The sequence below is a fragment of the Sardina pilchardus genome, chromosome 1, assembly GCF_963854185.1.
Source record: "Sardina pilchardus chromosome 1, fSarPil1.1, whole genome shotgun sequence".
Taxonomy (NCBI): domain Eukaryota; kingdom Metazoa; phylum Chordata; class Actinopteri; order Clupeiformes; family Clupeidae; genus Sardina; species Sardina pilchardus.
In genome coordinates, this window is record NC_084994.1 from 14,592,698 (window position 1) to 14,604,065 (window position 11,368).

The window sequence follows — 11,368 nt, forward strand, 5'->3', positions numbered from 1 at the left end:
ATTAGAGAAATGACAAGTTACAATGTTGAGTTAAGTCATAAGTTTGACATACAAACTTAAGTCAAAATGATGAGATGCAACTCATTTTTGAGATACTAAATCCCAGGCTAAGGTCCTATCAAAAATGTAATTTTATTTTCTCAATTTTGCTATACCGGTATGTGTGTCTTTATGACGGCCATTTTCTCCAAGTGGTAGAGATGGGCTTCCACAATTTGCAATCGTTAAAAGTTATAAACATCAGCTTCTTAATACCAAACAGATAATGAAGTCCTGAGGAGAGTTATAGAGAACCATAAAGCCAGTCTGAAGAGGAGGTTTGAGAACATATCTGAGGGCATCATCAAACCAGGAGCTGAGATACTCCTCAATAAGATCTACACAAAGCTCTACATCACAGAGGGAGAGAGTGAAGGGGTGAATAAGGAGCATGAGGTCTGGCAGGTAGAGTCAGCATCCAGATTTCAAACCACAGAAGACACACCAATCGACTGCAATGACATCTTCAAGCCCTTACCTGGACAGAAAAAGTACATTAGAACTGTGATGACCAAAGGTGTTGCTGGTATTGGAAAAACAGTGTCAGTGCAGAAATTCATTCTTGATTGGACAGTTGGGATAGCCAATCAGGATGTAGACTTCATGTTCCCCCTTTCCTTCCGTGAGCTGAATTTTGTCAGGGGTGATCAGTATAGTCTCCACAGGCTCCTGCTTGACTTCCACCCTGAGCTGAAGGAGCTGAATGACGATGAAGGATATAAAGACTGTCAGGTTTTGTTCATCTTTGATGGTTTGGATGAGAGCCGGTTGACTTTGGATCTTGAGCAGAACAGTAAATTGTCTGATGTAAAAAAACTATCATCAGTGGATGTTCTGATCACGAGCCTCATTCAGGGAACTCTGCTTCCCTCTTCACTCATCTGGACAACCTCACGTCCAGCAGCAGCCAGTCAGATTCCCACTCAGTATATCGACCAGGTAACAGAAGTACGAGGATTCACTGACACACAGAAAGAAGAGTACTTCTCAAAGAAAATCAGTGATGAGAGTCAGGCCATCAAAATCATCTCACACATTAAGACATCCAGGAGTCTCCATATAATGTGCCACATTCCAGTCTTTTGTTGGATTGCAGCTACTGTGCTTCTGCAGATGCTGGAACAGGAGAACACTCAGGAAATCCCCAAAACTTTGACTGAAATGTTTGTACACTTCTTGCTCATCCAGACCACCAGAAAGAATCAGAAATATCAAGAAAGACATGAAACAGACAAGAATAGGCTCTTGGAAAGCCACAAAACAGATAAGAAAAAGTACTCACAAAAAGAAATCATTCTGAAGCTAGCAGAAATGGCCTTTAAGAATCTAGGGAAAGGTAATCTGATTTTTTATGAGAAAGACCTGGAAGAGTGTGGCATTGATCTCCGTGAAGCCTCAGTGTACTCTGGCATGTGCACTGAGATCTTCAAGGAAGACTCTGTTTTTCATCAAAGGAAAGTCTACTGCTTTGTGCATCTGAGCATTCAGGAGTTTCTGGCTGCACTTCATATATTCATGTCATATCAGCAGTTTGACAGTAAACTACACTCATGTTGTGAGGATGGATGGGTAACACTGTATGAGTTTCTAAAGAAGGCAGTGGAAAAAGCTTTGGCCAGCAGGAATGGACACCTGGATCTTTTCCTTCGCTTCTTTATGGGCATCTCTCTGGAGAGCAATCAGAGACTTCTGCAAGGTCTACTGAACCACACATACCGCACCACAGAGAAGGACATTAAGGACATCTGTCAGTATATAAAAGAGCTCAACAGTGAAGGTCTCTCTCCTGAAAGATGCATCAATCTTTTCCACTGCTTGTTTGAAATGAATGATCATTCCATGCACCAAGAAATTAGAAAATATCTGGAGTCACCAAAGGATTTCAAAGGCCAGTTGTCTCCAGCTCATTGTTCAGCACTGGCCCACATGCTACTGATGTCTGAGGAGGTGCTGGATGAGTTTGACCTGAAGAAATACAAAATATCAGATGAGGGGCGCAGGAGACTGATCCCAGCTGTGAGGTGCTTCAGAAAAGCACGGTGAGTTATTGATTATGGTGGAAAGATAGAATTTTCTTTTCACTAAGTAATTTATGGTCTTTAATGTTAGGATTTCTTATTATGTGTGGATTTCCTGAGTTAATACTAATGTCAAATGTAAATAGCCTCATTGGAAATATACTTACTGAAAATTATGTTGACATGTTAAATATATTTACTAAACCACTCTTATGGCTTTATAGTGTTCAGTGTGTGCTCAAAACATTCTTGACAGAATAGTCATGCCAAGTCAATACAGCACATTAAAATTAAGTGATATCTATACTCATATCCATTATCTATACCCATATCCATGCACTATACTCATATCCATGCTCTATACTCATATCCATGCTTTACCCATATCCATGCTCTATACTCATATCCATGCACTATACTCATATCCATGCTCTAATCTCATATCCATGTACTATACTCATATCCATCCTCTATACCCATATCCATGCTCTGTACTATACCCATTTCCATGCTCTATACTCATATGCACTACACTCATATCCATGCTCTATACTCATATCCATGCACTATACTCATATCCATGCTCTGTACTTTACTCATATCCATGCTCTATACCCATATCCATGCTCTGTACTATACTCATAACCATGCTATACCCATATCCATGCTCTATACTCATATCCATGCACTATACTCATATCCATGCTCTATACTCATATCCATGCTCTGTACTATACTCATATCCATGCTCTAAACTCATATCCATGCACTGTACCCATATCCATGCTCTATACTCATATCCATGCTCTGTACTCATATCCATGCACTATACTCATATCCATGCTCTATACTCATATCCATGCTCTATACTCATATCCATGCACTGTACTCATATCCATGCTCTATACTCATGAACTATACTCATATCCATGCACTATACTCATATCCATGCTATGTACTCATATCCATGCTCTATACCCATACCCATGCTCTGTACTATACTCATATCCATGCACTATACTCATATCCATGCTCTATACTCATATCCATGCTCTATACTCATATCCATGCACTGTACTCATATCCATGCTCTATACTCATGAACTATACTCATATCCATGCTCTGTACTCATATCCATGCACTATACTCATATCCATGCTCTATACTCATATCCATGCTCTATACTCATATCCATGCACTGTACTCATATCCATGCTCTATACTCATGAACTATACTCATATCCATGCACTATACTCATATCCATGCTATGTACTCATATCCATGCTCTATACCCATACCCATGCTCTGTACTATACTCATATCCATGCACTATACTCATATCCATGCTCTATAGTCATATCCATGCACTATACTCATATCCATGCTCTGTACTCATATCCATGCTCTATACCCATATCCATGCACTATACTCATATCCATGCTCTGTACTCATATCCATGCTCTATACCCATACCCATGCTCTGTACTATACTCATATCCACGCTCTATACTTATATCCATGCTCTATACTCATATCCATGCACTATACTCATATCCATGCTCTATACTCATATCCATGCACTATACTCATATCCATGCACTATACTCATATCCATGCTCTATACTCATATCCATGCACTATACTCATATTCATGCTCTATACTCATATCCATGCTCTATACTCATACCCATGCTCTATACTCATATCCATGTTCTATACTCATATCCATGCTCTATGCTCATATCCATGCTCTGTACTATACACATATCCATGCTATAAACTCATATCCATGCTCTATACTTATATCCATGCTCTATACTTATATCCATGCTCTATACTCATATCCATGCACTATACTCATATCCATGCTCTATACTCATATCCATGCTCTATACTCATATCCATGCTCTGTACTCATATCCATGCCCTATTCGGTTTTTAAGTGATAATGTAATAATGGGATAATAAATAGTTTTCCAGGTCCAACGGCTTTCAAACTCACATGTTATTCTCCATATAGACGGTAAAATAAACTATTATTTTCCGCTATTCTGACTAGCCTTTAAGAAAAGTGTCATCAATGTCAACTTGTTGCCTCAACCTAATCAAATCTATATTTTTCGCGGAAGCCTGGACGTTACCCATTCAGATATCAACTGGCTGCATAGCTACAGTGATTACTTTGTTAAAGTTTAGCGATTTTGTTTTAAAACCGCTAAAACGAAATTGGTGATGACGAAGTTTACAAGTAGCAAAACCGCTTTACGTCTTTCCAAAAAATAGCTGTTGGGTCCGTGACGTCAGACTTAAAAACCGAATACTCATATCCATGCTCTGTACTCATATCCATGCTCTGTACTCATATCCATGCACTATACTCATATCCATGCTCTGTACTCATATCCATGCTCTATACTCATATCCATGCACACAGTCTCAGTACCTGCCCTATTGTGTGGAGCCTTTTACCCCACATTAATTTTATTTGGACTGTGAGAATAACAAGCAAGGATTACTGTTTTTTAACTGAAAATATGTTTTACCTGTAAATAGAGTGGACTAAGTTACAGAATGTCTGATTGACGGAGTTATGCTTGTCAGGTCTTTGACATTTGACACAGGCACTTCCATGACATGAAGTTGGAACAAATTATTTATTTGATTTTGTAAATTAAAAAAAGTATCTTCTGATCTAGTAAACTACTTTTGCAATGTTTTTACCATGTTTGTCATTTTTAACACATCACGTTTTAGTGTATCATTGCAGCATATGACATTACATTAGAGTATTTATCTATTAGATGTATTGATAAGGATAGTTAAGAAACGTTATCCCTTTATCATTAATGAGTAATAATGGGTATTTTGTCACACTGTCTTACAGACTTGCTGACTGCAATCTCACCAATAAATCATGTGAGATTGTGGCCTCAGTTCTACAGTCTCTGAATTCCCTGATAGAGCTGGACCTGAGCAACAATGACCTGGGAGATTTTGGTGTTCAGCTTCTTTCTGAAGGACTGTCTAGTCCCCACTGCAAGCTGCAGATATTAAGGTTGGTGAAGGACACGTATTTATGGCTATGCATTTTCTCATAGTTTAAGAGAGCCACCTCACCATAACAGTCAAACAGTTTGCCAATGTAAGGGATGGCACAAGATGCACCGCAGGAAGAATTGCATTTAACTAAGGAAAGGTTTAAAACTTTGAAGCAGTGGTAAATATTGTGAGAAACTGTGATTAATCTCACTCTCACACTATAAAATGAAGAAATTGACCTTGAGTAATTACCAAGTAATTGATCAACTATACCAGAGTAGTGGCATGGCATATGAGAAGCAATATATGAATGATGGTGAATTAGAAATGTATTTACCAGTAAACCATTAAATACAAATGCAACCAATATCACTTAAATTGAATGTAAGTTAAAATCAGATGGACAAATATACTACCGGTATAACACGGTAGATGCCAGTTGAACAAAGTAAGCTTTACCAAGTAACAAACTTAAACATAAATTCAACAAATAATTAAACAAGTTAGAATCCCAAATACATCAGATAAAAACAATGCATCAGATATGAAGAAACAAGTGAGAGAGAGAGAGGCTTCCTCCAGAAGTGTGAGCAGGCCACATCCTTGCCAGCCAAAGGCAAAAAGAGCATAAATGAACATATAGACAACATTCACATCTGATCTGATCTGAGAGCAGTGTGGGCACATCTCTTCATACTGGGCATTAATTACCCCCAATTACAGAAACATCATATCCGTTAATTTAAGTGCTCTATAACTGAAGTTTAATTCTATGATTTAATCCTGAGGGAAACCTTAAACCTTAAATCCTAGAAATGGACTCAACTCAGTCTCACTTGGTTCAGTTTGAATACTGAATCCTGGAGGTTTACAGGACTCACTTGTCTGTCAGGATTAATAGAACTACAGTTCATCATCTCTCTCTTTCTCTCTCGCTCACTAACTCTCTCTCTTTCTTTCAGGCTCTTGTCAGAATGAATACAGTGAATCATCTCTCTTTTTTCCCTTTTCTCTATTTCTCTCTCTCCCAGGCTCTGTGATTGTGGTATCTCAGATGAAGGTTATGTTTGTCTGGCTCTGGCCCTGATGTTAAACCCCTCATGTGTGAAAGAGCTGGATGTGAGCAACAATCACCCTGGAGAATCAGCACAGAAGCTATTATCTGCTACACTGAAGAATACTCATCACGAAGTTGAAGCCCTTCAGTATGTACTCTAGAAACACCTCAGTTGCATTCCTAGTTTCACAGCTGTTTGTCTTTCCTGAGACAGTTTTGTCCACACAGAAAAAGTAACATATGGCAGAGTATACACTACAGGTTCAACACATGATAAGTTGAAGTTGGAGAGAACATGTTTATGTGAAGATTCCCCTACAAAAGAGAGGATAATAGATTAGATATAATTCATATGTTTTACATCTGCAATAATGGTGGAAACCTCAATATACTAAAGGGGGTAGAGCCGGGAATACAGTATATGCATCTCTGCCGTTTCAGCAAGTGTTGTTTAACAGTCATGTTATCTGCTACTGTCGTGTCTATTCCTTAACAGACAGCTGGATGTAAACTTAAGCAATAAGCCCAGAGAGGCCGTGGGTTATACTGTATAATCGAACAGCTAAGGGGCGTTATTAGGCACGACACGACCGTTTTAGAATCAGTGATAAATTGTATGAGATTGTGAGACAGTTCCACAATCTGCACACAGTTTTGATCGTAGACTTAAAACTCAGGCTGTCAGCATTAACATGTCAATCGTGATTAGATTAAGGACCAAGCATAATACGTTCATTTTTTTTTAATGTCATTAATTGTGTGCCACCAAAGATTCCCCTACACATCCCCTCTTTATCATTAATGTCTAATCATTTGTGTTTTCTCACACTGTTTTACAGACTTGCTGGTTGCAAACTCACATATAAGTCCTGTGAGCTTGTGGCCTCAGTTCTGCAGTCTCCAAACTCCCTGATAGAGCTGGACCTGGAAACCAATGACCTGGGAGATTCTGGAGCTCAGCTTCTCTCTAAAGGTCTGCCTAGTCCCCACTGCAGACTGCAGACATTAAGGTTGGTGTTAGCTTATTTGTATTACATTGTGTTGGTGGATGGGCTTAACATAATGATGACTGACCTGCGACCATAAGTTGCGACTGTTAAGCGTGATTTCCCCATCTAATCCTGCTACTGCTGCTACTTGAAAAGAAGAATACGATTGGTTGTAGCGCTATCCTATTCACACACACACACACACACACACACACACACACTCACACACAAAATGTATCATACATTATTGCAACGGCAGTGTGCATGCTTGCGCGGGTGTCCGTGTGTCCGTGTGTGATGGTGTGGATGGGAGTCCATGTAAATGTGTTGGTGTGTGTGTGTGTGTGTGTGTGTGTGTGTGTTTATGTGTGCGTGTGTGTGTGTGTTTGATTTGTTTTGTTTGCATCACTGATGAAGTGACCTTTTTCTGTGGCAAGCATCTATGTATCTTGCTGCTGCTGTGCACTCTTGCGCTCTTTTCTTCCTCTCCTAGTAATATGCTAGTTTCAAGGTTAGAAATGGTTGCCAGGTGATGGAAAATGTTGTTTACATCCTCAGCTGCATGGTTTACACCCTCTTTACTATGCAGGTAGGTATTATCTGTTTCTATTTGAGAACCTACTTTAGGTTGACCAAAAGCTTTCAGGTACTCCTCTTTGCTGTTATGGGCCCATCTGTAGGTTTCTCTAGTGCTATACAGCAGACTGGGCCTTGTGTGTGTGTTGGTATTTTCACTCATTTTATGATACTCAGTAATTTGACTGTGATCAGACAGAGGTGTTGGTGATTTGACCGTGAATGCTTTGAAAATGAATAGGTCCAAATCTGTAATCATGTAATCAACTGTTGAGCAGTGATGAGCTGTAGGTATATCTCCCTAACGAGTCCCCTTGCACCCTACCATTGAGCAGGTACACACCAAGGCTTTTACAGAGCTCCATGAGCAATTTCCCATGTTTATTGACTGACTTGTCAAAAGCATTACAGGAAAAGTTTACCATATCTGATGGGTAACTGTTGTGAAATATATGGTTATTGGCTTCATCTGAGTTGTAGTCAGCTAAGGATCCTGTCCTGGCGTTTAGGTCTCCACAGATCAACACTTTACCCTGGGCCTGAAAGTGGAAGATCTGACTGTGGAGAGTATCAACCATCTCTTCATTATAATAAGGAGATTCAGAGGGGGAAATGTACAGAGCACAGAGGAATATGGCATTTGCTGTCTGTGTTAGTTTTTTTGTAGATTCTAAGCCAGATACTGTATGTGATTCTTCTTTTTTGATTGTAGTAATGTATTCAGCTATTTCTAATTTTAGCCAAATAATTATACCTCCCTAATCTCTTTCATGTGTACCTTTTACATGTTTTCTGGAGTAAATGGCTATTTCACATTATCCTGTAGGACAGAGAGTCACCTATACATGTACCTACCTACACATGTTGCAAATATAATCACTATTATTGTGTTGTTGTTATGGTTGCTATTCATAAGCAGTTGTAATGAATAGTTTTGATATGACTCATGGCTGGTCCATAAGCCGTGTGCATATGATGTCCAGCAGATCTCTGATCTCTGCTAGTTTAGTGCTGCTGGTGTTGCATGAGCCTCTCAGCACAGTTGCATATGTAGGCTGCTCCTGCTGCTCTGGCCTACCATGGGGTGTTTGGAGGTCATGATGGCTGCCTGTGGTGGAGCTGCTCCCTGCTGCAGGTGTAACGTGGTAAACTCTCTTCTTTAGATCTGCGTTGTGTTGTTGGTTGAGGAATAAATGCCGAGTCGTGTTGTACAATAGTTGGCTATCTGCAACCGTTTATTCGTTGCCCCTGACAACAAGACAGACAACAGTCAGGACCTTCGCCACTAGCCGTTCACAAGTTGATGAAATTACACCCGAAAATGTATATAACAGACTGGGGCGAATATCACAAACATGAAATTAAATGTGTACCTGACAACAAGACAGACAACAGTCAGGACCTTCGCCACTAGCCGTTCACAAGTTGATGAAATTACACTATATAAGGGAAACAAAATAAGCCTTAAAATGATCATAACGGCGACGGCGAACATGCTAATCATGTTAGATAAACGCCAGCCGATAAAAGATTAAAAACCAGTACAAAAGATGATAACAATTTGTAAACATCTACACAAACAACAATACATGTATAATTATGAAGTAATATATCTTTAGAAGGACTCATATTACAGTATATCATATAAATTAACAGAAGTGCAAATCTTTTCAACCTACCCCGAAAATGTATATAACAGACTGGAACGAATATGACGAACATTAGTTCCTAAGTAGGGTAGGGTCTCGTGCTAAGAATAGTAACAAAGTATATAACAAGTGGAATCACATATTACTCTGTTACACTCTCCCCCACTGACTTCCACTTGTGTATATATAAAAATAAAAAAATAAAAAAACTACACAACAGGTCATCAGATAACAGACCTTGCAGGAAGGGGGGGGGGGGCGACATACAATCAACAATATGTCACTAAATAGGATGGTGGAACAAAAACAAATATGAAAACACTGTAGGATAAAAGAAACACAAAGCTCTCCAGTCGCAAAGACTATCCCGCGAAGGATTGGAGGTGACAGAGGGCTGCAACCCTCCCCAACCACACTCAGGTTAACATGCCGGTTACATGTTAAATACAGCCAGTGAACTTAACATTTGTACAGTATTGCATAAAACACTCAGGGCTTCCCCATTACCCAAAAATGTGTCAGTAGATTAATCACGGAAATAAAAAAAATAAAAAAAATGTGTATATATATATACTGTGAATGAATGGAAAGGCGGTCATAAATTCATCAAAACCCTCTGTTGCAGAGATTGCATGAACCTCATAACAGGTCTCACCACCCTCCCATATCTAGTTTGGGCAGTGCGTGCACAATCACTAACCAGGGGTGGGGTAGAACTATGGGGGGAGTCAGCACACACCAATGCCTCCCTTTCACTAATGCTCTGGGTGGCTATGTGTGATGGGGAAAGATTTGAAGGGACAGTGACATATGCTGGATCATAAACTACACTGGGGGGAACAGTCCAGTTGACCACTTGATCTGTTATTGTTCCGTCCATTGAATGGACATCATCAGGGGGAACAGACATCTCTTCACTGGAAGTTGGTAGCTTTGAAACCCATGCCACAGTCCTGTCATCAGGGTCGTGTACTGAGACAGCCACAGATTCCACATCTTCATCATCTGTGCAGGATGCATCACCCTCACTGGCCATATCAGTTTCAGACCCATTGGTTAGAGGTAGGAAGTTCACTGGCAGTATCAGGTTGCGGTGGACCACTTTTTCGATCCCCGTCGTACTGTTCTTGATCCTGAATGTGTGAATCTCCTCATTCTTCTCAGTAACCACATAGATGTGACTCTCCCACCGATCAGCCAGCTTCCTCTTTCCTCGCTCACCCTTGTTGGCCAGAAGCACTCTGTCTCCGACATCCACAGGAGCACCTTTCAGCTTCTTATTGTAGAAGTTTGCTTGCCTTTTCTGTTGTTTACCAGTCGATTCTTGAGCAACCTTCATAGCCTCTGTCAGATCGCGCCTCAGGGCTTGCACGTAAGTGTCATAGTTGGTAACTTGCACATCGTGAAGGACCGACTCAAACATCATGTCGACTGGCAACCTGGGACATCTACCAAACATCAACAGGAATGGCGCATAACCGGTAGTCTCGTGTACTGTTGCATTGTAAGAAAAGGTGAGAGACTTCAGCATTTGCGGCCATCTGTGCTTGGCTCTCGGTGGTAAGGCACGGATCATGTTCCCCAGAGTCCGGTTGAACCTCTCCACACACCCATTCCCCATAGGATGGTATGGGGTTGTGTGCGACTTTTGAACACCTGCAACATGGAGCATCTCAGCTATCAGTCTGCTCTCAAAGTTAGCACCCTGGTCGGAGTGCACACGTTCAGGGAATCCATAAATGCAAAAGAAGTTATGCCAGAGCTGCCGTGCTACCCCTTCTGCTGACTGATTAGAGCACAGATACGCCTGAGCCAGTTTAGTGAAATGGTCAGTTACCACGAGCACATCCACTGACTTGTTGGATGAATCCTCTGCTGACCAGAAGTCTATGCAGATCAACTCAAGTGGTCTAGACGTAATGATATTCTCGAGGGGTGCCCTTGCTGCAGGCTCAGGTGATTTGCTGATGACACACCTTCTGCAGCACTGCACATAGT

General features: G+C 40.5%; 1 protein-coding gene across 1 annotated transcript in view; it reads left to right on the top strand.

Moving 5' to 3' along the window:
* Positions 1 to 7,835, top strand: part of LOC134076623 (NACHT, LRR and PYD domains-containing protein 3-like) — a 15,608-nt gene extending 7,773 nt beyond the window's left edge. The window contains exons 10-14 of the mRNA XM_062531769.1: positions 263 to 2,078; positions 4,945 to 5,115; positions 6,131 to 6,304; positions 6,996 to 7,166; positions 7,826 to 7,835. Of these exons, the coding sequence (XP_062387753.1) occupies positions 263 to 2,078; positions 4,945 to 5,115; positions 6,131 to 6,304; positions 6,996 to 7,166; positions 7,826 to 7,835 (2,342 nt within the window). The remainder of the gene's footprint in view (positions 1 to 262; positions 2,079 to 4,944; positions 5,116 to 6,130; positions 6,305 to 6,995; positions 7,167 to 7,825) is intronic.
* The last annotated feature ends 3,533 nt before the right edge of the window (positions 7,836 to 11,368 follow it).